At 40.6% G+C, this 25,041-nt stretch overlaps 1 protein-coding gene across 4 annotated transcripts in view; it reads right to left on the reverse strand.

Annotated features, from left to right (window-relative positions):
* The window catches only part of LMO4 (LIM domain only 4), a 15,986-nt gene extending 9,437 nt beyond the window's left edge, over positions 1-6,549 (reverse strand). The window contains exons 1-2 of one of the 4 annotated variants that reach the window (XM_070941222.1): positions 5,799-6,549; positions 2,914-3,152 (exon numbers count right to left, since the gene is read on the reverse strand). In XM_070941222.1, coding sequence (XP_070797323.1) covers positions 2,914-3,149 — 236 coding nt within the window. In that variant the 5' untranslated portion in view covers positions 3,150-3,152; positions 5,799-6,549. Of the gene's footprint in view, positions 1-2,913; positions 3,153-4,349; positions 4,490-5,029; positions 5,058-5,405; positions 5,608-5,798 lie in introns of those variants that run through there. The other 3 variants (XM_070941227.1, XM_070941226.1, XM_070941225.1) reach the window with 3 other exon arrangements.
* Positions 6,550-25,041: the final 18,492 nt, after the last annotated feature.

Here is a 25,041-nt window from a genome sequence, read left to right on the forward strand (position 1 = left end):
TTAATTAAAGCAAAACAAAAAAAAAGAGGGGGGAGGAAACCAGGCACCCTTTTCCCACTTCACCCCTCCCCAGCAAGAGATTCCAAACAGGACGTATTAAACTATATTAAGGAACCGTGGATGTAGAGATGGCTGCTGAAGCACTAGCCCTTTAAGAAAAGTCTATTTCGCTTCCCTACCATCACACTTTTCAAATCCACCCTAGCCAATTCTCTTCTCTTGCTCTCTCCAAGGCCAATTTTGTTAATTAAATGTTTTGTTTGCGACACCACTCTCATTCATTTCGGACACGTCATTCCAGGCAGATCTAAGCCAGGGATGAGATCTCATTAGATAAAACCTATCAGAACTAAAAGAAAATGGAGGAGACACTAATTAAAGCTCTTAATTGTGCAGATTCACTGCCACACTGCTGCTGCTGCTTTATCTAGAATCTCATGACTGGGAGGGCTGCCCATTACCGCCTCCTTTCCAGTCTCTCTCTCTTCTCCCCCCCCCATTTACTTAGAGTACTATGGTTGCAAGTTAAGGAAACAGAAAAAAAAGTCAACGGACTTCCATCCCTTTACACATGCACACAAACATCCTTAAGCTGTTTTGAGCCCAGTTTTGAAAAACTACAGTTCAAAGTCACTGTAAAAGCCCCTTGATTAAAAAAAAAGGAGGGGGGGAGGCAAATCTACTCCTATCACAGTCTTAAAGCAGTCACAGGCTTTCATTTCAGAACTGAATAATCAATTGTCCTCTCAGCTTTATAATGAAAGCATCCTACTGTAACTCTAATTAAAATCATAGTTGGAATTTCTGCACATAGCCCATAGGACAGAGAAGAGGACTTTGGAGGACTGTTCTTCTAGCACCTCTTGTTATCCCTTCCTCTATAAAAACCATCCCCACCAGATCGAATGCTGATGAAATGGTTGCATCCTATTTCTTGACAGACTAGGATTTCCACTTACTTGTTTTGGATACCAATGGAAAATCTAGTCTGTTTATATATCTAGATCAGTAGTCTTTTGTCTATGGAACAGATTTCCAGAAACACAGCACATATTTGATGCATTAAAATGTCCTGATCTTCATTTTACCTGGCAAACTACTTGGTTCTATAGAAAAGTCAGGTTGATGGAATAAAACTAGTTCAAATTTACCATCTGATAAAGAGCACTGTTTTAACAACCCAAAATCACACCTGCAATATCTTTTGGCCATATATATATATATATATAAAACCTGAAGGACAGATTCCAATAAGCTGGTCTGAACTTGCCTTAGGGATACAGTAGGGAACTTCTTTTTTTAATTAGTAGTGATCATAAGAGGTTTGTTTGACGGTTTTAGTAGAAAGAGACGAAATCTGTACTGTTCATTGAATTTGAACAGTAGTGTCAATTTTTCCACTTCAAACAAACCTCTTTCTCTAACCGTTCTGCTCTATTTAATTAGAATTATGTCTCGCTTATGTAGTTGCTTCAGACAGGGATCAAGAATACATCTGTGCAAGCTTGCACAAACTTGTGCTTTACCATTTATTCTAAAAATCTAGATGCTTAGCAAAATTAATATTGGAAGCCGCCTAAAATCTTTTAATGACTTTTTTTCTGCATTCTATTTAACTGGCTGAAAGTGCCTGCAGAAAAAAAAGGGATAAACAATAAATTATAAGCAAGCAAAAATCTCTCTGGTGCATTATTCTCAGATATCACTTATCTGAGCCAAAATTCAGAACAGTACTACACTGTGTAGTACTACATTGTGTAGTACTACACCCCAATGGAAATTCCACCAGTAAAGCGTTTAAAATATTAATAGCCAAACACTAGCATCTGAGGCAGAAGTATAAGGGAAATATTCAGCCAGGAAACTGGTTCTTTCACCCTTAAGACACTTTTGTAAATACAATCTATAAAGTCCAAAAATAAAGACTACTGAGACAACACCCCATATGCTTTTTTCTCTCTTTTTTTTTTTTACATTCTTTCCATGCCAAAATGAGGGAGGGATGTGTGTGTGTGTGTGTGTGAGAGAGAGAGAGAGGGAGGGAGGGAGGGAGGGAGGGAGAGAGAGAGAGAGAGAGAGAGAGAGAGAGAGAGAGAGAGAGAGAGAGAAGGAGGCTGTTTAATTACTGGCTGCTGAACTAGATCACCCCCTCAAAGCATTCATGTGCATCAAGTCTATCAAGCCATTTACTCAAATTAAATGTGTAATCCTTCAAAATGCCTCCTTTCAAATTAGTTTGAAAGAGCTCAAGTTCACCTGAAAAGATCCAAATAGGTACCCGACCTCTTAAAATTCCTTGTTAATTGCATCAAAAAGTAGTTTGCATTAGGAAAAACAAACCTGGCATTGAAAAAGTGAGGCGAGTGCTTTTTGTAACTAGAGATATTTAACTGTTTATTCATCTACATCCAGTGTTCCTGAGCTACTGAAAAATAAGCCCTCCAGCAATATGAACATAAACATTACTAATGGGCTACAATTTTGGGTGTGTGTCACCACATCAACAGCTGATCAACACTTCTACAGCACCTATACAAAAAAACCCTCATCATTTTAAACACCTTTTCTTGAAAATACCACAGGAAACCGTTACTTTATCCATTCAGTCACAGCTAGCTCTTATTCCCCCCCCACACTTTTTTTTTTTAAACTGGCAAAGAAACCCAATTCTACTTGCGCAAGATAGGTTTTAGCAGCTAACTGTGAGCTGGAATTCTTAAAAGTTCAGGAGCACCTCAAAAGTTTATTTATTCACATCTCTCCCAACTTTTCTATTGTTATCCGGGAAAAGACATGCCCTTACAAAATCAGGCTTCTAGTTCTGAACTGCTACCTACATACAGATGGGGTTATTTCTGGCTCAAACTTTCTTTTGTATCCGCGCATCTTCTTCTTTCCCTCTGCCTAACTCACCTGATATAGTCATTTCTGCACAGGATCATGCCGCTCTTCGTGTAACAAGATGTACCGATTTCTCCCAGCTGGGCTTGGCAACAGGAGCACTTCAAGCACCGACTGTGCCAATAGCTATCCATGGCATACAGCAAGAAGCGATCAGCAATCTTTCCCCCACAGCCTGCACATCTTTTCCATGAGAGGGAGCCACTGGTGACAGGGGGCGGTTGTGAGCTGCTGCCTGGGTTCACCATGGTCTGGATAGGAAAAAAAGAAGGAAGGGAGGGAGGGAGGGAGGGAGAGAGAGAAGAGCGGGTTAATTTTCAGGCAAATGATTCAGGAAAACACCAATGCAATTTGCTTGCTTAATGCAGCACTTCCTAGGGGGAGAAGGGAGAGAGGACAGAAAGATGGGGAACAGCCACTTGTTTACTTTTCCAAGTCTTTGTTCTGGGTTAATTAGCCACGTCCCTTCCAAGTTGACTAGTGGTGCCCAGTGACAGTTTTAGCTCGCAATGGTCCTGTCAAACTTAGAGTGACCTCCGCTTTGTTTGTTGCCAAGAAAGTACACACACCTGGAGTCACACAGTCTACTTGGCCCTCCCAGATATAAATGGTTGGGGCCCACACCACAAAAACTAGAAGGGCAGAAAAACTAGCTATTACACCACCAATTACAATTCTTGCGAAGCACGGCTGTACTACTTCTCATGTTCAGAGAAGAGTTCAGGAAATTGTTTAGTTCTAGGTAGGAAAGTAATCTTTTGAAAAAATCTAGAAAGTTGTGAAACTGGTTTTTCAAGGTTTCCTTTTTCTTGCCATTGTTATCTGCAGGGGCTCCCAACCGTGATTGTCCTAATGTGTTTGTTCTAAAAAAGATCAAATGCAGTGGAGCCCCACCTCCTGAAAAAAATAATAATGGATCACTAAACTTTAAGAAGCCTGTTAACTTCCTATACAAACACAATCTACCTTTGTTTTGCTAATCTGCCCTTGATCAGCAATTTAAATGCTAAACGCTTTGTTGCCCTAAAAAAGGGGAAAACTTTTTGTGATAATAGCAGAGGTATAGATTATTCAAGTATGCCCCACTAGGAAACAGCTAAACATACCTGTTTGTAAAATTGCTGTTTTTGTTTAAAGATTGTGTACTCACACAGAGATGTGTTTGTTGCTTTCTAATAAACACTTCTAAAAGCAGGGCAATGGAGAGATTAATAATAGAACCAATTCATAAAGCTTATTCCAAACAGATTAATTTGCTCCAGTAGCCAAAATAGGAGTGCCCCTTCTGTCATTTCTGTAATAAAATATCAAGTTATTTACTGCCAATTTAACAGCCCATTTTGCCTTTGTTCTTCCTAAGCTGTACTTGCTCAACCTAAGGCATCTGTTTATTTAATAAGAACCCCCCTCCCCAAGGGAAAAAGAGTGCAAACTTTCTTGCCACTTGCCTAACTTCAGTACAACAGCAGCTTCAGGTTCCTTAAAATAGGCCATTAAAAAAAGAATAAAACAAACAGGATTTCCTTCAAAATAACTCCTGATCATATGTTTCAGATGACCACACAATAAACCAGACTGAGAACTGCACCAATTAAGACTGTAACTAAAAACCCCAAGACTTGGGAAAGAGAACCACTCTAAAAGCCATTAGCATTGCATTTCTCTGAATGCACCATATACCTTTATGTAAATTGATTTCTGATGCATTTAACTCACGGAATGGCCTTTTGTTACTACTTCCAGCAATATGAATCTGCATTTCTTACTTTTATTTAAAACAAACAGATTTCAAATTATATAAACCCCATGGAGATCGTCTGTAAGCAGACAAACACAAACCCCACCAATTTGCTCTCACACACACACCCCGCCAATCTGCTTTGAAAGGTAAATATTATATATAAAGGAAACGTTACAGGGACAGAAGCGTCCAGTAACCCCATTAAGCTTAAAGCTCTTAAGGACAGGCAATACCTTAATGCTGATTAAATCTAAAAGAGGCCAAATCAGGAGGACTGACCAGAAAGTGACTCTCTGATAACTAAGGACAGGTCCTCCTCAAGTTTCATTTGGAATTGGAGGGGTGACAGAGAAAGAGAAGAAAAGCTTTTAAGTTAAATAGGCTTACTCTGGTAATTACACAGCTAAGCAATTTAGGTCCCGGAACAGAGGCAATGAAACAAAAAAAAAAAGAGAGAGAGCGAGAGCTGGCAGCTAGAGGCAAAACACACCCTCCCTCTTTTTAACAACGTCTCTGGTGATTTTAATGGAGACCGAGGGAGGAACGAACGTAGAAGCTTTGCAATTTGTTGTGCAAAAAAAAAAAAAACGGAGATGCTTAATTCACGGCTTTGGTTTTAATTAGGTTGATTCATCAAGATTTCTCGCTAACAAAAAAGGAGGGAGAGGAAGAAAGAGAGGGAGAACACACACACACACACACACAAACCCCCAGCTCACTTCAGAGTCTCCCCCAACACCCCCCCCCCCCGCCCCAGCCAGACCTGCCACTGTTTCAAAATAACATTGACTACAAAGAGAAAGTGGGTGACGATCCTCCCTCCCAGCTTCTCGGGACTTGCAGGCGGATTCGGGCAAAGGGGAAGCGTTGCGCGCTCGGGGCAAGGCGCTTTTTTTTTTCCCCTCCCTTTCTCCCGCTACGCCGCCGCGGGGCAGCCCCGGCCACAGCTCCGCTCGCAAGGCAAGCAGCCCTCGGCGGGTCCCGAGCAGAAAAGGCTGGCGCTATGACTTCCAGTTCCGGATCGGGATGGGGAAGGGAGGGAGGGAGGAGACCAAGCGGGAAGGGAAAGGAGCCCGATTGGGAACCGGTCCAAATTAACAGCCCGGCTCCAAAAAAAAAAAAAAAAAGCCCCCCCCCCCATACACCCCCGTTTTACCTGTTTTCCCTCTATGGTGCAAGAGGCCGTGGATAACGTGGCGGAGGCGTCGGGAGACGGAAAGGCTTTCTCGCCCGAGGAAGGAGGGGGGATCTGTCGCCGCTTCTTCGGCAAAGCCACCCCCGAAAGCTTGTGCTGGGCGAGATCCTCAAGCCCACGGCCCCACGGCTAGCAGCAGCAGCAGGGAGAGCGGGGTTGGGGGGTTTGGAGGGGGGAAAGGGGGGGCAAATGTCCGGGGAAAGGCTTGCTTCAGCCCTGCCTTCTTCTTCTTCTTCTCTCCTCTTCCTTCCTTCGGCTTCCCCTCGAAGGGAGCTGCAACCGAGAGCTTCTTCGCGGCTGCCGAAAGCGAGCGCCGCCGCCTGCTGCTGCTGCAATCGCTGGGTTAAGTTTTGGCAGAGGTTGGCCGCACTTCGGAGAGCGCGCGCGCGCCCGCCCGGGCTCTCTCTTCCCCCACGGCCCCTTTTCCGCCGACAACACCTCTTCCTCCTTCCAGCCCTGCGGGAGCTCCGGCGGCTTTGCCCAAAAAGCGGCTCTTTGATGCCCACCAACTACGGTCCTTGGAGGTGGGGTGGGAGGGGTGCGTGTAGGAAAGGAGCCGGAGCGCAGAGAGAGAGAGAGAGAGAGAGCGGGGACAACCGCCGCGGCTGCTATTGCTGCTGCTTCTCTTCTTCCTCCGGCGACTGCTGCTGCTGCTGCTGCTGCTCCGCCGAGCAGGAGCCGCGGAGGTGTCGGCGGCGGCAGGACGTGCAAAGGAGGCCCCTCTCGCTAGCGCCCTCGCAGCTTCTCTGCGCCGCTCTTGCCCATGTGTTACTGACAGAGCAAAATCCCAACTGCTCGCGGCTCGGCCCCTCGCGTCACGGCGCCTCGCCCAATCCGCCCGCAGCTTGTTCAGGCGGAATAATAAAACCTGCCAATCGCGAAGAAGACAAAGGAATGAAGGGGAAGGGAGAGGGAGGTGGGGGGGAGGAGGAGGAGGCGCGCGGATTGGGGGGCGGGGTGGGGTTGGGGGGAAACGCAGGGAAGGCAGAGAGGAGACGGGGCTTCGTTAAGTCAGCTCCGAAGGAAGCTGAGCCGCGGCAGAAGCCTGGACGGGCTGGAGGAGGAGAAGGAGGAAGGTGGCGGCGCCTCTGCCCGGGACCGCTCCGTCCTGTTCCGCTCTTCCATGGGATCGGAGACCTTCTCCGCCCCACTGATTAGCGCGCCGGAGGGCGAGAGCTGTGCGGTCCTCCCGTCGGGGTCTACACACACACACACACACACACACACACACACACACACACACCCCTCCAGGTTTACTCCGGGTGCGGTCCCGTGCAGTCACTTTATTTGCATAAAGCCACCAAAACTCCCCGGTTGGCTTGTTTCCTCCTAGGATCCCATATAGTGGGACTTAGGCAGGAGCGTCTCACTTCGGGGGGGAAACACAACTTGAGACTCGCAACAGACGTAGACTTCGCAATCGTGTGTGAGAGTGTGTGTCTGTGTGTCCCTGGAACACGAACCGCCTTAAAAGTCGGCACGGGGGCGGTGGGGGAGAAGCGGTCCGATTACATTACAGCCTCGGGTGTGTGTGTGTGTGTGTTTATCCGTTTTGCGCAGCTCGACGTGGAGAAACGGTCCCCCTTTTTGGACTTCTTGTGAACGGGCCAATACACGGGAATAAGAGCGCGAAGCCTTCTTTGGCATCCAAACGCCGGACTTGCTGAAACGCGCGGCTCGCGAACTGGGCCAAGGGTTTTTTTTTTGTCCCTCAAAAATGTGCGTGGCTCTGTTGCGGTGCGTGTCGTGGGAAGGTTTTGGTTTTTTTATATATATATATACAGGTGAGGTGTGAGGAAGCTCTTGGCATGGCAACAGGGCAGGAAAGCGCCCGTGCGCCGAATCACAGAAGCGCTGAAGCGCTTTTCCAGCCCCTTTTTTCTTCGTGCCTCTGCCGCGAAGCGGAATATGGGAGTGTCATTGCACACGGGGGTGCGAGGAGCACTTTTTCTTTTTCTTTTTCTTTTCTTTTTTTTTTTTTTTTTTGGTGCCTGCTTCTGTCAGACTCCGATTTCACAGAGAGGTCGCTCCATGGGAACAGGGGACTGGCCCCAAAGAAGCCTCTTTAGAGATTTATGGGGATTCTCAGTCACGCAGGTCGTGGTTGTCCCAAAGATACTTTTTCAGGAGGCAACTGAAGAAGCTTCTTGGATGAGAAGCGAAAGGTCTTCAAAGAAAAAAAAACACAAGAAATTCCAGTTGCCTCCTGAAAAAGTACCTTTGGGACTCTTTAGAGATTGTTTCCATTCTTCTCTCTCCCTTTGTTTCTCTGAGTCACAGCAAAAGAGGAAGGGGAAAATCTCCTTTCTCCTCAAGTGGGACGTTCCCCTCCGTTTTCCCTGATAGAATGAAGGGGCATTGAAAGCATCCCTTGGAGTGATTGGACAACTGCATCACAGCCACCCGGGATGTCCTTGACACTTGCCCACAAGTCTTCTGGGGAAGCTTCTGAACACCCATAAAAATTGGTTGCCCTGGGGTTTAGGGGCTGCAGCTCCTAAACTGGAGAGGATGAGCACATTCTGCTTAAAGAGCTGCTACTTCCTCCAATTCCCTTCCTCTGAGGGAGTGGAAATGGAGAAAGGACCTGCCAGTCCATGAAAAAAAGTTTTTTGTCCGATCAGTGGGAAGACAATGAGAGTGGGGAGAGAAGCGAGGAAGAACAATTTCCTTGCTACCAGTTCTCTGTTCTAATCTAAAAATGACAGTGGAATACCCTGCTTCTCCCACTCCTATGGGAAGAACTGAGTCTTTTGGGTGCCTGCACTGCCTCCTCCTATCCATAATTTGGGAGGAGAGTAAGAGAAAGATGCCTTTTGGGCTTGGGAGGAGAGCCCTGAGGCTTCTGGCCAAAGTCAACTGTCCTTGAAAATCATTGGCCTGGAATCGGAGGGGAGGTGTGCCCATGGCAGCCTCAAGTGACCAGTTGGAACTGGGAAGGCTCTTGCCTCTAATCTTACCTTGGCACAACATGCCTCAGACAAATCAGTGGGCTCACCTTGGTTGGAAGACAATGGAAGATAGTCCTTTTTGATTCAGATCAAGAAAATACAGGTAGAAAAACTCTCTTCACAAGTGGTTGAGCATCATGTCCTTGACATATACATTGGTCATTTTCACACCATTTCTGGCACAGAAATGCACTTCAAGCTAATTGTCTCTATTTCATTTCTTCCTTGTGAATAGTAAAACATAATTCCCATCATACACAGTTTATGACAAGTCAAAGGAAGTATTTAGACCTATTTATACCATAGTTTTTATGTAAGAATTGTGAATAAACTCTTTAAAAGTACTAGCCTTGCCAATCCACAGTTTTCCGAGGCTCAAAAGAATAATCTGTAAAACCTAGCTGCCTGATCACCTGATATTTTTTTATTTTTTGCTGATGATCAAGAAAATGAATATTTGCAAACCTTTATAAAATCTAAGCCTTGTATGCAAAAAGTGCTTTATTATTGCACAACAATATGAAATATCTCTCATAAGCTCTCCTTTATATCTCTACCCTTGCTGTAACAATTCCATTAATTTAGACTGAGTATTTAGACCACATCAGCAATAATAAGTAGAGAGTCAATTTGGGGTAGTGTTTAAGGTACAAGGCTAGAAACCAGGAGAGTGAGTTCTAGAATATCTCTGGGCACAAAGCCAACTGGGTGACCTTGGGCCAGTCATTTTCTCTCACCCTAGGAAAGAGGAGATGGCAAACCACTTGCCTGAAGGGACTTGTCCAGGCACACTCTGGGAATTAGACATGATTGAATGGAAGAAAAAAAAAATCAATAAAAGTATAACTTGTTCCATTAACATAGAATGAAGGCGGTCTTCATCAAAGCATCAGTCCTTAAATTGCTTCCAATTGAAAATCAGTTGAATAGGACTAACTATTAACACTGATCCTAAAGATAATAAAATAATGAAGTAAAGCCTGTTCCTTTTTTTTAAAGCAGAAATTTCAGGATTTTGGACTTGGTTGTATGTTTAGAAAGTTAACATTTGGCCAGTTCTTCATGCAATGGATTTAGGGTTAGGACTAAATTTGATCTTTTGATCTGTTGACTTGAGAGGGGGGAAAAAGAGAGAACAACATTCCTCTCATCAAAACAGTAGTTATTGATTTTAAATACTCCTTGTTGAAATCAATGGGGAGTTCAGCTTAAAAATTAATGCTACTGTAACTCAGTGTTATTAATACCCCATAAAATTTTAAAAGAGGAATATGTTTTACATTTGTCTGGCAGTTAACAATGCAGCGTGCCATTTAAAAAGGCAATGCCATCATTCTTTAAAACAAACAATGAAGCAAACTTCAGCAGAGCACAGACTAGTTAAAGGAATTAAATATCCCACAGCGTAAAATTCTAATGAAAAAATGAAATATTAATTCCATGAATAGGACAGTTGTTGCATCCCATACATAACAAAAGTTATATGCAAACATCCTTAAAGAGGAAATATTAATAAAGGAAGCCTTAAGTACATAGAATTCATGGAACTTTTAATAGGTATTTTATAGTCTGCTTTGTTGAGTCAAAGCATTTAAAAAAAAACATTTGGATAGTAGATGGAAGGTTATAGAAATCAATCTTTAATTTATCAATCTGATTTAAAGATAGTCTACTGTAGTCAATCATGACTTAATGTGATCACATTAAGTCATGGGATCACATTAAGTTACTGGGATCAATCTGGTAATCAAATTGACATGTCCATATAGTATCTTGGCAATAATATGGAAACAGCTTGCATTATCTTTTTTGGGAATGTATTTTGAGCTTCTTGCTCGGCCTCAAAGCATTAGTTGATTTAAGGTTGTATTGTACTCAAATTTAACTATGATTAGGCAAACCACAGTGACCTGTATCACATGTAATGTTAAGCCTTAAATGATAGCTTATATTCCACAGTGGCTGAGATTTATGCTAAGCAAGGTTACATTGATAGATGAATTGAGCCACTGCACCTTACTCAAAATTATTTCTAAATCGAAGGGAATCCAGCAGCATGTTTTTTAACTAACAGGACAGGCAGTTTTATGAGCTGTTTATGCCTTTTAAAAATTTTGTCATTTGGAAGGCGTGCTCTTCCTCTTCCTAGTGACAAATTTTCCTCTTCAAAATGATAAACTCTTCCTCACTTACAAGTAGGACAATCAGATTTAGGCTGCATAGATCTGGATGCCCACTAGATAGCAGTAGAAAACTACATACAATTGTAACACATTGCTATCATCTTATGGTCACTGCAGTATCATAGCTCTGCTTACAAGGCTTTTGTCAGGATATAATATGATAATGTTTATTTTGGTCAGTGACCAGACAAAATAAATATACGCAAACAAAACAGAGCAGGAATTCATCTACACAAACACGGATAAGGATAATATAGAAGGAACTGTGCATCCTGTCCCATGCACATGGATAAAATGAAGATACACAATATAATGACATGGATCCAAGACAGGTAATAGCTAGTGAACACGGCACCATTGTTTTAGTTAAACGTGGAATGAGGTCTGAGAATCATTAAGTAAGTTTTTTAAGCTAAGTACACATCACATGGGAAAACTCCTCCTATGAGAAAGTTGGGCTCTTTCTAAATATGACATATTAATAAAAAAATCAATCAATCATCCAAAAGGTTAAGACCACCATTGAAAAAAACCCTTTTTCTTCCACCGATCAAGCTGATAAATCCTCAGGTCAACAATAAGATCCAAACAGACTCATAGAGCTGTTAAAAGTGGTTGTTCAAATAACCTGATCCCAAACTAGTTCAGACTTTAAAAGTAGTCACAAAAAGGACTGACAATTTAAAATGTGTGGAATGAACATGTGTTTATGGGTATGTAGTGAGAAAATACATAAGAAAACCTAAATACTTTCCTGATCTGCATTCTCTCTCCCCCCCCACTCCCTCTCTCCCTCCCTCCCTCTCTTTCTCTCTCTCTTTTTTTTCTATTTCTATTTCTATTTTTGCATAAGGGGTATATTTTATTTATGACTTTAAACAAAATATCAGCCAGCGTTCCAAAAGCTCTGCTCAGGGCAACATAAAATAAAAGCAAAACAAAACAATAAATCAGAGAACTTTTCTAGACAATTCAGCGCATAGCCTGCAGACCCAACGGCATGGCATGGTGGCAGACCTGTGCTTTTAAACATGATTCTTCCCCAATCATATATAAAGAACAAGAGAAGCCTAAAACAAAAGAAGGATATAATACTTTCTTTCCCCACCCTCCCTATGCCTTTTGATTGGAGTCTTACTTTATATAGCAGCCTTTTTCCTCTTAAAATCAATTAGAGGTCACAAAAACCATCAGTAGCTGATTTTTATATATAAGAGACTTATGTTAAAGGGACAGAGAAAGACGTTTGTTTTATTTGTGTCTGATTAGCTAACAACTATGCCCTCTTCTGCTTGACATGTGTCAAATACTAGAAATTAACTTGCTGGTTCAGAGCAGAATTCAATACAGGCGAGTGGTTCATCACTTGTTGGCAAAGCCTCTGCTTGGATATTTTAAATAAAACTCTATTTTGCCAAAAATAGAGAGTATTGCTACTTCACATATCTCACACACACACACACACACACGCACACACACACACACAGAGAATAAAATAAATTTGCATAACAAAGGGTGAGGGAGACAGAGATGTGTCTTAAAAACACACGTATGTTATAGGTATAGATGCAAATTTAGGTAAAAGCATACAATCTAGATGGAAATACATTACACTTATAAATTATTGGTGTGATTTGGGCAGCCCTTCAAATAGAGGGTGCCTTTATTTAAAAGTCTATAAATAAGATCACATGTCCACTCCCCACAACTGCAGCCAACTTTTGCAAATCCTCCATCAATTGGATCCTGGCTCTGAAAGGAAAAATCCCGACTAGCCCCTTCCTGAAAAGATACCATTCAGACCCTATTTTGCGATGAAAAGCTGGGGTTTCAGCTCTTCCTACTGCATTTTCCCCATTCAAGCTGAGACTTCTTTTCACTTTGTCCTTCCTATTAGGAATCTCTCGGAAGGATCCTCTCCTGAAATGCTGTTCAGGAGAGTCTCAGATTTCTTTGCGGAGAAGGCAAGGAAGTGTAGGGATAACTAGTCGAGGCACATTCTGATGGAGCCTCAGGGCCAGGCTTTTCAGATCTAGATTACAAAACTCCAGACAGACACCAGACAGAAGCAAAAGTTAGTTTTCTGTATTGCTTTGCTGTCACCTAGTAGTCGTCAGGGTTATTCCAATTGTATGGAAACTATAAATTACAAGTCAGACTGCATTCCAGTGGAATATATGTAATTGGCATAGAAAAAGGCTTAAAGTAAACCACGTGAAGGATATTTTGCCTTGCGATACTTGCATGTTCCTCCTCCTCCTCCTTTTTTTATTTTTTATTTTTACAGAGCACCTTGTTACTTTTTGCTGCTTTTTGTTGCTTTTTGTCCCTTTTTATGTCAGCTGAAGACTATTTCATGTTTCTGGACCTTTTAGAGTTGGGGCAGTTGCTTTTTTAAAAAACTGCTTCCTTTTCCTTACGTTTATTATTGCGATATTGGAGAACTTAAGAAATTTTGTATGAAAGGGCAACATACAAATATCCACTATGATGACTCTCAACATCTCAGTTAAATAATTTCACTCTCTGTAAAACTATAGATGAACAATTCTTTTAATTCTTTCCCTTCTCCATGATAACATTGCAGAGATTTGAGAGCAAGCTGATATATAATGCCTAGTTTAACTGTCCTAGTCACTATTTTTACAACCATAGGAAATCAAGAACCTTTTTGTTTGCACAGTCTGCCTTGAAACAAACAAACTTAATTTTATAATGAAAAGTGTCTTTGAAACCAGATTTTTGTTAAGAACATTTTGGAAGCTCCAGTGTCTGTCCTAAGCTCCTTGATCACAAATGATCCATCTTACTATAGGAGAAACAAGACTTTGCTTAGGTTTGCAAGAGGACTTTTCAGTGGCATATAAATCAAAACTGTATCATGTTTCTTTAAACCAATTACTGTATAGCAATTGAATACCATTACTTTGCATTCTAAACAAATCAGATTGTTACTGTTTTTGTTATAATTATTTTTTTTACTGACGATGGAGGAGTTTGAAAAAAAGCCACCTAAGCAAGCATAGTTTCATCTGTTGTAGCATTTACCCAAACAGCCTTCGTGATAGATCAAAACAACTGGAGAAATCATTCTGTGACATAGGTCTCACATAGCAATAAGGTCAGATTAGGGTACAAAATGAGAGCCAATTTGGTGCAATTCTTATGTCATTGGTTGGAAAGTGGAAGTCCATGAGATCTAGTCCCATTTTGGGCATAAAGCCAGCTGGGTGAAGTTGAGCCAGTCTTCTCTTAGCCCTAACAAGCCACTTCTGAAATCTTGCAAAGAAAACTGCAAGCACTCTTCTTGGCAGTTACAGTAATAGAGTTGGAAGGGACCTTGGAGGTCATCTAGTCCAACGCCCTGCTCACGCAGGAGACCTATACTAGGGATTTGAACCGCCAAACTGCTGACCTTTCTGATTGACAAGCTCAGTGTCTTAGCCATTGAGCCACCTAGTCAGGCAATTGCAAAGTTCTTTGACACTATGGCTATAAGAGTAACTGGCAAAGTAATAAGATGAAATATGGTAGCGGGGTCATTATATCAGAATAATGCTTTTGGTGATTTGAAGTTTAATATATCGGTAGCTCCTTTTTAAAATGTGGAAAAACACAGCTATAATTCCCACTAACAGTAACAAAAAAACTAGATGTACTTGAACCACAGCGCCACCTGTTGTTGTCTTTTATTGCTGCAGCTTTGACCTGATCTAAAAAGAGTATTATTTTTCAGGAAAATATGATAACATTCATGTGAAGTAAAAACATTTCTGGGCAAAAAATTATTTTTCTACATTTTTTTCCTAGTAAACCATTGCACTAAACTTGTGAATTTAAAGCTGGGATGATGTTCATATTTATACATTTTGTTTCATATTTATTTGTTTAACGCTGCTTTCACTTTTAAGTCTTTCAGCCGTATCTATCAAGATATAGTGTCAGGGCAAAATTATACCCTTTCCCCCCAAAATAAGACATCCCCTGATAATAAGCCCAATCGGGCTTTTGACCGCATGGCAATAAGGCCACTTATTTCAGGGTTCAAAAAAATATAATACAGGGTCTTATTTTCGAGGAAACATGGTACAACTTCGTGCTTCGGGGAAGTTTTAAATCTCACCAGTTTCATTCAGGAAAGCCAATGGCAAGAAATATATGTTTATCACATTTTTTAAAAAGTCCTGAAAAAGTAGTTTCTTTTGAGACAAGCCTGAATCCTAGAGATAGTTTGGGCCCTCTGGAAGAATGAAATCACATTTTTTGTTTTAAATGTTTAATGTCCTTTTTGGTCTTTATCATTGAATAGTATAGTTGAATAGAAAGATCTTGCAGATACATTTAGATAACTGCCATCAAGATCTTGTCCCAATGCCTAGTGGCTGTTGGGGGAGTCGATGTGGAAGGACAGAATCAGCAAGATTGAGTGGCTATGGATGTTGACACTACTTAAGTCTGGGGATTTTCCACCTTTAATTATAGATGAGGCTACATTGCCCCTTTTGGGACAGTGCACAATCAGTGTGTTCTCCAGGACTTCAGCTTGAAGAATAGATGGAAGTTGTAGCCAAGAAGACCATGGTATAGATCTACCTTGTGTGTGGTTGTGACCATTCCTGGACTGGTAGGAACTTCTCATAATGATTCATGCCATAGTGGCACAGTGGTTAGAGTGCAGTACTGCAGGCTACGTCTGCTGACTGCCGGCTGACTGCAATTTGGCAGTTAGAATCCCACCAGGCTCCATGTTGACTTAGCCTTCCATCCTCCTGAGGTGGGTAAAATGAGGACCCAAATTGTTGGGGGCAATATGCTGGCTCTGTAAACCGCTTAGAGAGGACTGTAAAGCACTGTGAAGCAGTATATAAGTCTAAGTGCTATTTCTATTGCTAGTCTTAGTTACCTCTTGTTCTGGTGCCATTTTATGATAGACCCAGAGGTGGGCTGCTGCTGGCTCAGATCGGTTCGGGCGAACCCGGTAGTTCCGACCAGCGGCTGGGCCCGCCCATCCACCCTGGCGCTTTCCTGTCCTATATAATCACCATTTTTGATGCCGCACGCATGTGCAGAAGACGTGCACGCTAACATTTTCTGGGCGAACCAGTTGTTACAGTATGTGACGCCCACCTTTGGATAGACCCAACTGCAAACCTTAAAGATGGGGCAAACTAAGTATATAAATATCATGAAACAAACATACTTGAACAGTGTGGGCTATTACAATGTATTCTGTGTGAGGCTACCCTTGAAGACCATTGGGAAGCAGAAGCTGGTGCAGAACGCATGAGCAGTAATGGACCTGCCTTGTTTTCACAGCTGCATCTGATACTAATAAGCTTCCAGATGCACTTTATAAAGCCCTACATGGACTAGGGTCTAGCTATTTGGTAGGCCACATAGCTTCTATGGTTTCTGCACATCCTATGTGATAGGTCAGATTGGTTGTGCTTTGAGGCCTATCCATGAAATAGTGCCATCTGATGCGGTCCAGGAAGTGATCCTTCTATCAGAATTCCTGGCCTCTGGAATAGCGATCTGCCAGAAATCTTAATAGCATCAACCCTGCTTTCCTATAGATACTGTAAGTTCTGAAGACCATTTTTCCCCTCAGTCCTTAGTCCTTAGTGTGGAATGAATGAATGATTCCCTTGAGGCATAGATTGTGAGAATGTGAGATTTTTCTCTCAGGATTAACCATAATTCTTTGTAGAATGGCTTGTTTTCATATTCTATTTTAATCTTACAAGCCAGCAAAGCTGTTTGCAATATGGTGGCATCATAAATATGATCAATTAATCAGATAAAGACTATGTCACTGACGATTACTGTTGAGTTTACATATAATCGTCATAATTTCATATACATTAATTTAATGTAGATTAAAACGTAGGGGAGGGACATCTTGATTCCAAAATAGCTTGAAAGTTGCTTATCTCTGTATCCAAAGAGTCTTTATGATTGTATATGCATGTGTGTGTGTGTGTGTGTGTGTGTGTGTGTGTGTGTGTGTGTGTGTACACATATATACCAGTAGTGGGTTTCAATTTAGTTTGCTACTGGTTCGCACCTGCGATGCTTCTGTGCAGACGCATCCGGGTGGATGGGCAGAGCCTCCCGCCACTGCCTCTACCGGTTCACCAGATCTGGGGTGAACCGGTAGCAAACCACCAGATACATACATATATGCATACATACATACTAGACAACCCATGTCCCATTGGGTCGTCATTTCAGAGGTATTTCTTTATCTAAGCAGAAAAACAGAATGACCAAAGGAAGCAAACAAAAAACAAAAAACCCAATGGGAGCTGGAGTAACTTCCAACTTTGTGCTAGCTTCTCCTTACATTTCTTTGCAGGAATCTGGCAAGGAGCATTGAAAATCTTCTCCTTTCCCCTTTACCTTACCTCACCTCACTCTGCCTTACATCAGGCATTACGCAAACTAGATAACATGTTACCTACTGTGGTTTGAATAATGAAACATCTGCAAGAAAACAACCAACCTTGGAGAACAACAAGGACCCGTCATATCACGGAAATTGAAAATGATCATGTAACTGCAGCAGCCTAGCCTAACCTAGTTTCCCAGCCAGTAGTACTGAAGCAGCCACAACGTCCCCCAATTTTATTTCCTCAGGAGGCATGGATCCCAGGTTTTGAATGAAATCTGTAAGTTTGTCCGTTTGAGGTACATTGCTTCTACAACTTTTGCCCTGTCATGCATTATTTCACCCAGTTAAAGTTAATGACAAGAGTTTTAGTGGTGTATGGATGTATATATGTGCAAGTATATAAAGAGAGAGGGGGAGACATATATACACATACATGAGAATGCACACAAATAATAAGAAAAAGTATCATCCATTAGCCTTATGTTTATAATGTGAATGAATGTAAAATGTGTCTAATTCACTAAAATCAATAGGATTTAAACAGCGCTTTCACGTCTGACTAGATCAATCATGTCCCAATTTTTTTTATTTCTCACATGCAGCCCAATCCCGTGCATGTCTATTCAGAAGTTAGATCCATTAAATCAAATAGATTTTACCCATTTGAAAACATACTAAATTGTGGCTTTCATTATTCCTGCACAATTTCAGCTTGCAATTCTACACATAATTATATAGGAGAACACCCATGAAAGTCAATAGGACTGACTTTTAAGCTGGCTGTATCAGACAATTTAATAGTATGATTTGGTTATCCACAGGCTGGACAGGAAGAGAGGCCTTGCTATATTGTATGAATTTAGCATTGGCACTGCATACTTTACTATTACGTATAGTTAACAATTATTTTTCTTAAAAGTAGAGTAGTTATGATTCAAACATTGTTCCATCTCACTCTCCTCGTTTACAGTCTGTGAAAGTGAGAAGGACTGGAGTTAATACCTTGGGCTGAAGTACATATTCATTGCTATTTGCAGTTCTTGGTTGGAACTTGGTTGCAGTTGATGGTTGGAATTAACACACTCCTCCCCAACCTTGGAATCAGCTCTGTGAGATGACACAGCAATTGCTACCAGGAAAGTTTATGGAGAACATAAAGTGGCCAAGAAGCATCTTAGATAGGTTGTGCTTTGCCAAAACCATAGTGCTCCATTTCCTGAATTTACCGAAAGGTTTCGGAATTCAGCCTTCTTCTCTTCACAACTCTCAAACTCAGAGGTTCTCATGGGAATTTTAACAGTTCACCTGTGACGGGTGAAATGCTCCCAGTTTGGTCCGGTTCACCCGAACCGGTAGTAAAAAATGTAAAAAAAAAAGTTCCAACAATCAGCTGAGCAACACGTGATCGTCGGAACTTTTTTTTTTTTTTACTTTTTTAGCATTTTTTTACTACTGGTTCTCTGGAACCAGTAGTTTAAAATGCTTTAAAAAGTAAAAAAAAAAAAAAAAAGTTCCGAATATCGCGTGTCGCTCAGCTGATCGTTGGAGCTTTTTTTTTTTTTAACTTTTTAGGCAACCTATTCGCCCAAATAGGTTGTAAAAAAATGCTTTTAAAAGTTAAAAGAAGGCTCTGACGATCGTGCGTCACAGCTGTGATCGTCAGAGCCTCTTCTTTTAACTCTTAAAAGCATTTTTTACAACCTATTCGCCCAAATAGGTTGTAAAAAAATGCTTTAAAAAAGTAAAAAAAAAAAGTTGGTCACGCCCACCCAGTCACATTAACCCCCCCCACCAAGCCACACCCACAGAACTGGTAATAACAAATTTTACATTTCACCACTGACCTGTGAGATGTTTTCTTGTGATAGATTAGCATCTATATGAGTGTAGCTTTGAACTTCAGTATGTCTCACAACTATTCCCCAATCACTTACTGTGCTTTTTTGTTGTTGTTGTTGTTACTGAACCTTAATAGGATATTCTTGCTTTATATAAGGCATAATATTCAAAAATAAGCTTTCTCCAACATGTTGCCCTTCAAATGTGGCACGACAACTAATAAGCCTGGCTAACATTTCTTCACTGACTTTGTTGCCTGGAACCTCTGGAATTTGTCGTTCCAGCATACTTGGAGGCTCCAGATTGAGAAAAGCTGTTTTAAATTATCAGACCATGAGAATAAACAGGTATAGATTTTTAAATAAATAAGCCTGGTTAATTTAGTTAACCAAGAATTTGTGTTTCAAGTAAGCGATCCATTTTAAAGGACACAATTGTGCTTCTCGACATCAAACTTTGTAACCCAATTATTTCTGATAAACTACCATGCTTTTGAGGCTTGACCTTACTTCAGTAAAAACCTAATGTTTCAAGGTTTTCTTTTTAAACAATTGATCAAATAATACCAAAACTGTTTTGAAGATTTTCCAATTACAAAATGATTACGTCTTTCTGTAGTTATTTTTAATATAGCATTAATCCAAAGTATTCTACTTTTACAATGCAAACCTCTCTCTATTTACTATGAAAATGTAAGCATTGGATTGCATTCTATATTGTTACTCGCTGCCTCAGCTTCCTTTGATGCTGTAAGAAAAGATGACCAGAAAATGAAGACCATAATGTAGAACAATATCTAGGAATAATTTGCTCCAAAGGAAGAATAAGAATTTTAGCTTTCCCAGTATTTCTGCCAAGCAAGTTAAAACATTCAGAGGAAATTACCATAGCACTCAAATGTGCACATACTCATTTATTGTTTCATTTTTATTATTTGCTTTCTTTCTGCCCAGATAAATATTTAGGGCAACATTAAAATTCCTGCTTAACATTTGTGTCCCATTGTAAACTCCATGGCATCATTATAATTTCCACATGTTATCATCCCAGCAAAATAATGTATTATTTACTATAACGTTGCCAGGAAGAGCACATGAAGTTTTGATAATTTTGAAGTGTTATTATCTACAGACGGAATCTACGATTAATATTTCATATTTACTATTTTGCACCTAGTAAGCAAGATACATACTGATTATCTACTTCAGCTACATATGAAGTAGTGCTTGCTATTTCAATCATTTTTAAGAGGAGTCATATATAACCATTCTATCTGCTTTTTGCAAGTGATATTTTTTCCAATTCAACAGCAGAGTTTCTAACTTGAGTACACACAGAAATGGTGTAGCTTATAGAATTTTCCCTAAATCAATAAAGTTGTAGCAAACAGCTTCTTTATTCTGACTGCAGACTTGAACATTACAAAGCTTCTTGATTTTCTTTTTTTGAATAATACATATGTTGCCATTCTACAAACATAAAACATCTTATTAAAATCCTGTTCTGAAATGTGCAAGAGAACCAGTTTGTTGTAATGATTAAGGCAACAAGAAAAGTGTGAGTTCTAATCTTATGTTAAACACTCCTTTTCGCTCAACCCTAGGAAGAATGCAAGGGCAAACCAATTCTGAAAAATCTTGCTAAGAAAACTGCACAGATTAGTCCAGGTACTCACCAGGTGTCAACACTGACTTGAAGGCAGACACACACAAAAAGAAAGAACAAAGATAACAACACCAACAGAGTTGGAAAGGACCTTGGAGGTCTTCTACTCCAACCACCTGCTCAGGCAGGAAACCCTATACCATTTCAGAAAAATTGTCCAATGTCTTCTTAACAACCTCTAGTGTTGGTGCACCCACAACTTCTGGAGGCAAGTCATTTCACTGATTAATTGTTCTAACAATCAGGAAATTTCTCCTTAGTTCTAGGTTGCTTCTGTTCTTGATTAGTTTCCATCCATTGCTTCTTATCCTGCCTTCAAGTGCTTTGAAGAATAGGTTGACCCAGGGGTGAAATCCAGCAGGCTCTGACAGGTTCTGGAGAACTGGTAGCAGAAATTTTGAGCAGTTCGGAGAGCTGGTAGCGGAAATTTTGAATAGTTCAGAGAACCGGCAAATACCACCTATGGCTGGCCCCAGAGTAGGATGGGAATGGAGATTTTGCAATATCCTTCCCCCAGGAGTGGGGAGGAAATGGAGATTTTGCAGTATCCTTCCCCTGCCACACCCACCAAGCCACGCCATGCCCACTAAGCCATGCCCACAGAACCGGTAGTTTAAAAAATTGGATTTCACCACTGGGTTGACCCCCTATTAAATTGGGATCAATCTATACACAATAAAGAGACATATCGGAATGGAGAAGATGGATTGATTATATTCAAAATAAGTATCAGACAAGAAAATATCAAATAGCTTATGAATGAATGTTAAATTCTAGCCATAGTGGAGTTAAGGTTTCAGGGGGAGATTTGGTAGTTTAAGAATAAGTTAGGTCAATTTAGCTTATGATTGTTAATTGAAATGCCCTATATTTTGCTCTGGGAAGTCTGGGGGGGATGTTGGGATGGGAAGGGTGGTGGGGGTGGTGGGGAGGGAAAGAGGGTGGAGGGAATACTAGGGGGGGGAATTTTCTTTGTAAAACTTTTCAATAAAAAAAATAATAAAAAATAAATAAATTGGGATCAATCTGGAAATGTGATCAGTTATGAAAAGGGGAAGCCCAAGGTACATGATTCTAGAAGTTAAGATTTTTTCTAAAGCAAAGACAAATAATGTTCTGCATATATTGGGCCAGAAGAAAAATGCAAAACGTTAATAATAGGTGGATCTAGAGCAAATGTTAGGTGGAACCTGAAGCTCTCTGTCATTCTGCATGAAATCAGATTTAAGGCAATCTGTAATCTACAAATCACAGTTTCTCGTCACCATATCTAACCAAATTTCAAAAGTAAAAGGAAGAAAATACTTGCTTACTAACAAAAAGAAAGAGAAAAAGAAAAGAAAATGAAATGAAATGAAAGAAAAATTAAGTGTCTATAGTAAAGAGATATGAGAGCTGCCATCCTTCGTCCACGTGCATGCTTCACTAGATGCCAGTCTGCCATAAGTTATCGGGGGAAGGAACTGTGGGAAGATGGGGGGAAAACCAAAAGTGATCTTTGTGCCATCCCAAGACATCCCAAGGCCACAACCCTGGGAATGGAATGCAACGCCTGTCCATCTACCCAATAGTTGCAGGGACAGTTACCAAGACATCTTTGAATGTGACTAGACAATAGGTGGAGGTGGAGAGGTGGGTGCGGAACAGAGAAAGGAAAGTTTACTAGGGAATCTTTGTGTGCAACCCTTTAGATCCGTCTTTGCTACTGTAGCAAAGTAGCACTTGGCTTTTAGTAAAAGTAACCTTTCCACTATGATTGGAGTTGAGAGTGTTTCTTTCCCAAGATACCAGGCTGGGCCAGGTCTCACAATTTTATTTTGAGATGCCATGGCCCACAAGTTTCATATAAAAATTTACATGATATCCAAACATCGTTTGAACTCGATATTTTAAAATAGAAGAGCCAGCAGCTGGGGGGTCTCTCCTTGACTATCAAATATATAAATGTCCCATACCCTTGTTTGTCTGATTTTGAAACGACTTCATATCACAAGTGTCACAAAGGCAAAATACAAATAAATGTATGTATTGACAAGTAGGCAAATGTGGCTACACTTCTGGAAGCATAGAGAAGTCCAAAGGATCACCCGTGGTGGTCAGGCCATAAGTGAAAGACTACAGTAAATATTAAATGCCATGTTACAAAATTCCAATTAAAAGAAAGAAAGAAAACAAGTAAAAATTGAAGGTCAATAAGATACGACTTTATCAATGGTTGCCACAGTATGATTATGCATTAAAGACAAAAAATAGATTTAATGGATTTGAATTGAATAAGAAGTCTGGACTGAAATTTGTGATATCACATTAAAGATGTAGTAACCAAATCATGGCTGTCTTTAACATGTTGAAAACAGCTGAAGAAAGGTGGAATTGTTATAAATCATGACAATTAGTGGACAGTCTTTAAAAATGTCTATATATCAGGCCACCTCATCTGCTGATCATATGATGACCAGGAAGCAAGTAAAAGAATGGAAAATTGGCCAATTGAATGGTTCAAATTTGGGGAAAGAATGCATACTGTCACCTTAATTCAGGGTTGAAATGCTACCAGTTCGGCCCAGTTAGGCTGAACTGGTAGCGGCGGGTGCTTCGGAGAACCAGTAACGGCAGCAGCGCAAGGCTCCGCCCACCCACCTGGATGTCATTACTTCCTGGTTTTAACCAGGAAGTAACCTGTTTTTTACCCTCTGTGCATGCACAGAGGGTCCAAAATCGTACGTGACACACACACTTCTGAACCGGTAGGAAAGGTAAGTAGATTTCACCCCTGCCTTAATTGTTTGTTTTTTTTAATTTGATTTATATGCCGCCCTTCTCCGGAGACTCAGGGTGGCTTACAGTGTGTTAAGCACTGTAATTGTTTAACTTATAGGCAGATAAACTTGTGAGAAATGTTGGCATAGAAGAAATAGGAATAGGAATTAAAATTTCTGGCAGAAATATCAATAACCAGACTGATATTATATGCTGATATTATTTTCCTGGAAGCAAGGAAGTATCAAGGAACTTGTTGAAGAAAAGACTGCAAATGCGAATTTGCTGCTCAATATTATAAACAAAAAAAAAACTCACCTAAAAGATTACATTAGCAGGCAATGCAACCCAATGCACATAGGCATTAAAAAAATCAAAGTAGCCTAAGCTCAAAAATTATCAGGGATGGTGACCATAACCATGAAATAAAGAGCCATCTACTGTTTGGGAGGAAGGCTGTGACAAATTTAAACAAAATATCAATATTCAAAGACATTGTACCAACAAAGGTACATATATTATGGTCAAGTAATAACATAGCCATGAAATTTGGGATCATCAAAAAGACAGAATAAAAAAATGGATTCCCTAGACCACAAGAACCAATTATTCTGCACTAGAAGAAATAACACCAGATTGCTCACTGGAAGTACTAATAATGAAATTGAAGCTTAAATGTTTTTGACACAAAATTATTGTAATTATTGAGTTATTGTGAAAGACTCTGAAGCTTGAGAAAAGTAGAAAACAATTGAAAAGATGTTTTGAGTCTTTGCAAAACTCAAGCTGTTACTAATAGACCAGGTGAAATAATGCCCATGAGTCATGAAAATTCAGAAACAACTGAACAATATGAAATGCCATGATGTGAAAATATTACTTTCTAGAAATGAGTAGTAAGCAAACAGAGGGGAAACTTGACTGAATGCTCTTTCTTCTGGACATACTGTTTCAGATTGTATCTTCTTCATCCATGATCATAGAGGGAATATTTTAGCTGGCACTATACAACTAACCAGAAATGTTCATTGCCATACAAATGAAATGTATTGGGACTTATCTGAAATCCTCACCTGAGGGATTTTTATTTCTGGAAAGAGGGGAGAAACAGGTCCCAATCAATTCATCAGCTCTCTGAGCTTTTGCTTCCTTCCTGCCTTGGACTACCAAAAATGAAGGCACAGCAGTCCAACATTTGGCAAGATGATGGACTATATTTGAGTTGAAGAGGTTGCAAGGTGTGTGTTCCCATTTGAACATTCTTCCTTATTCCTTTAATGCAAAGTCTGGTGGACAATTTTGCAGTGATGAGTCAACATTAATTTGAAAATAGTTTTGTCAAAAGACATTGGTTTCCCACTGTTAAGTAGACATCACGGTGAAGTTGTGGTATACTGTTTAGACAAGAAATA

This window comes from Pituophis catenifer, unplaced genomic scaffold (genome assembly GCF_029215685.1).
Source record: "Pituophis catenifer annectens isolate HBS135680 unplaced genomic scaffold, rPitCat1.0.hap2 SCAF_3, whole genome shotgun sequence".
NCBI lineage: Eukaryota > Metazoa > Chordata > Lepidosauria > Squamata > Colubridae > Pituophis > Pituophis catenifer.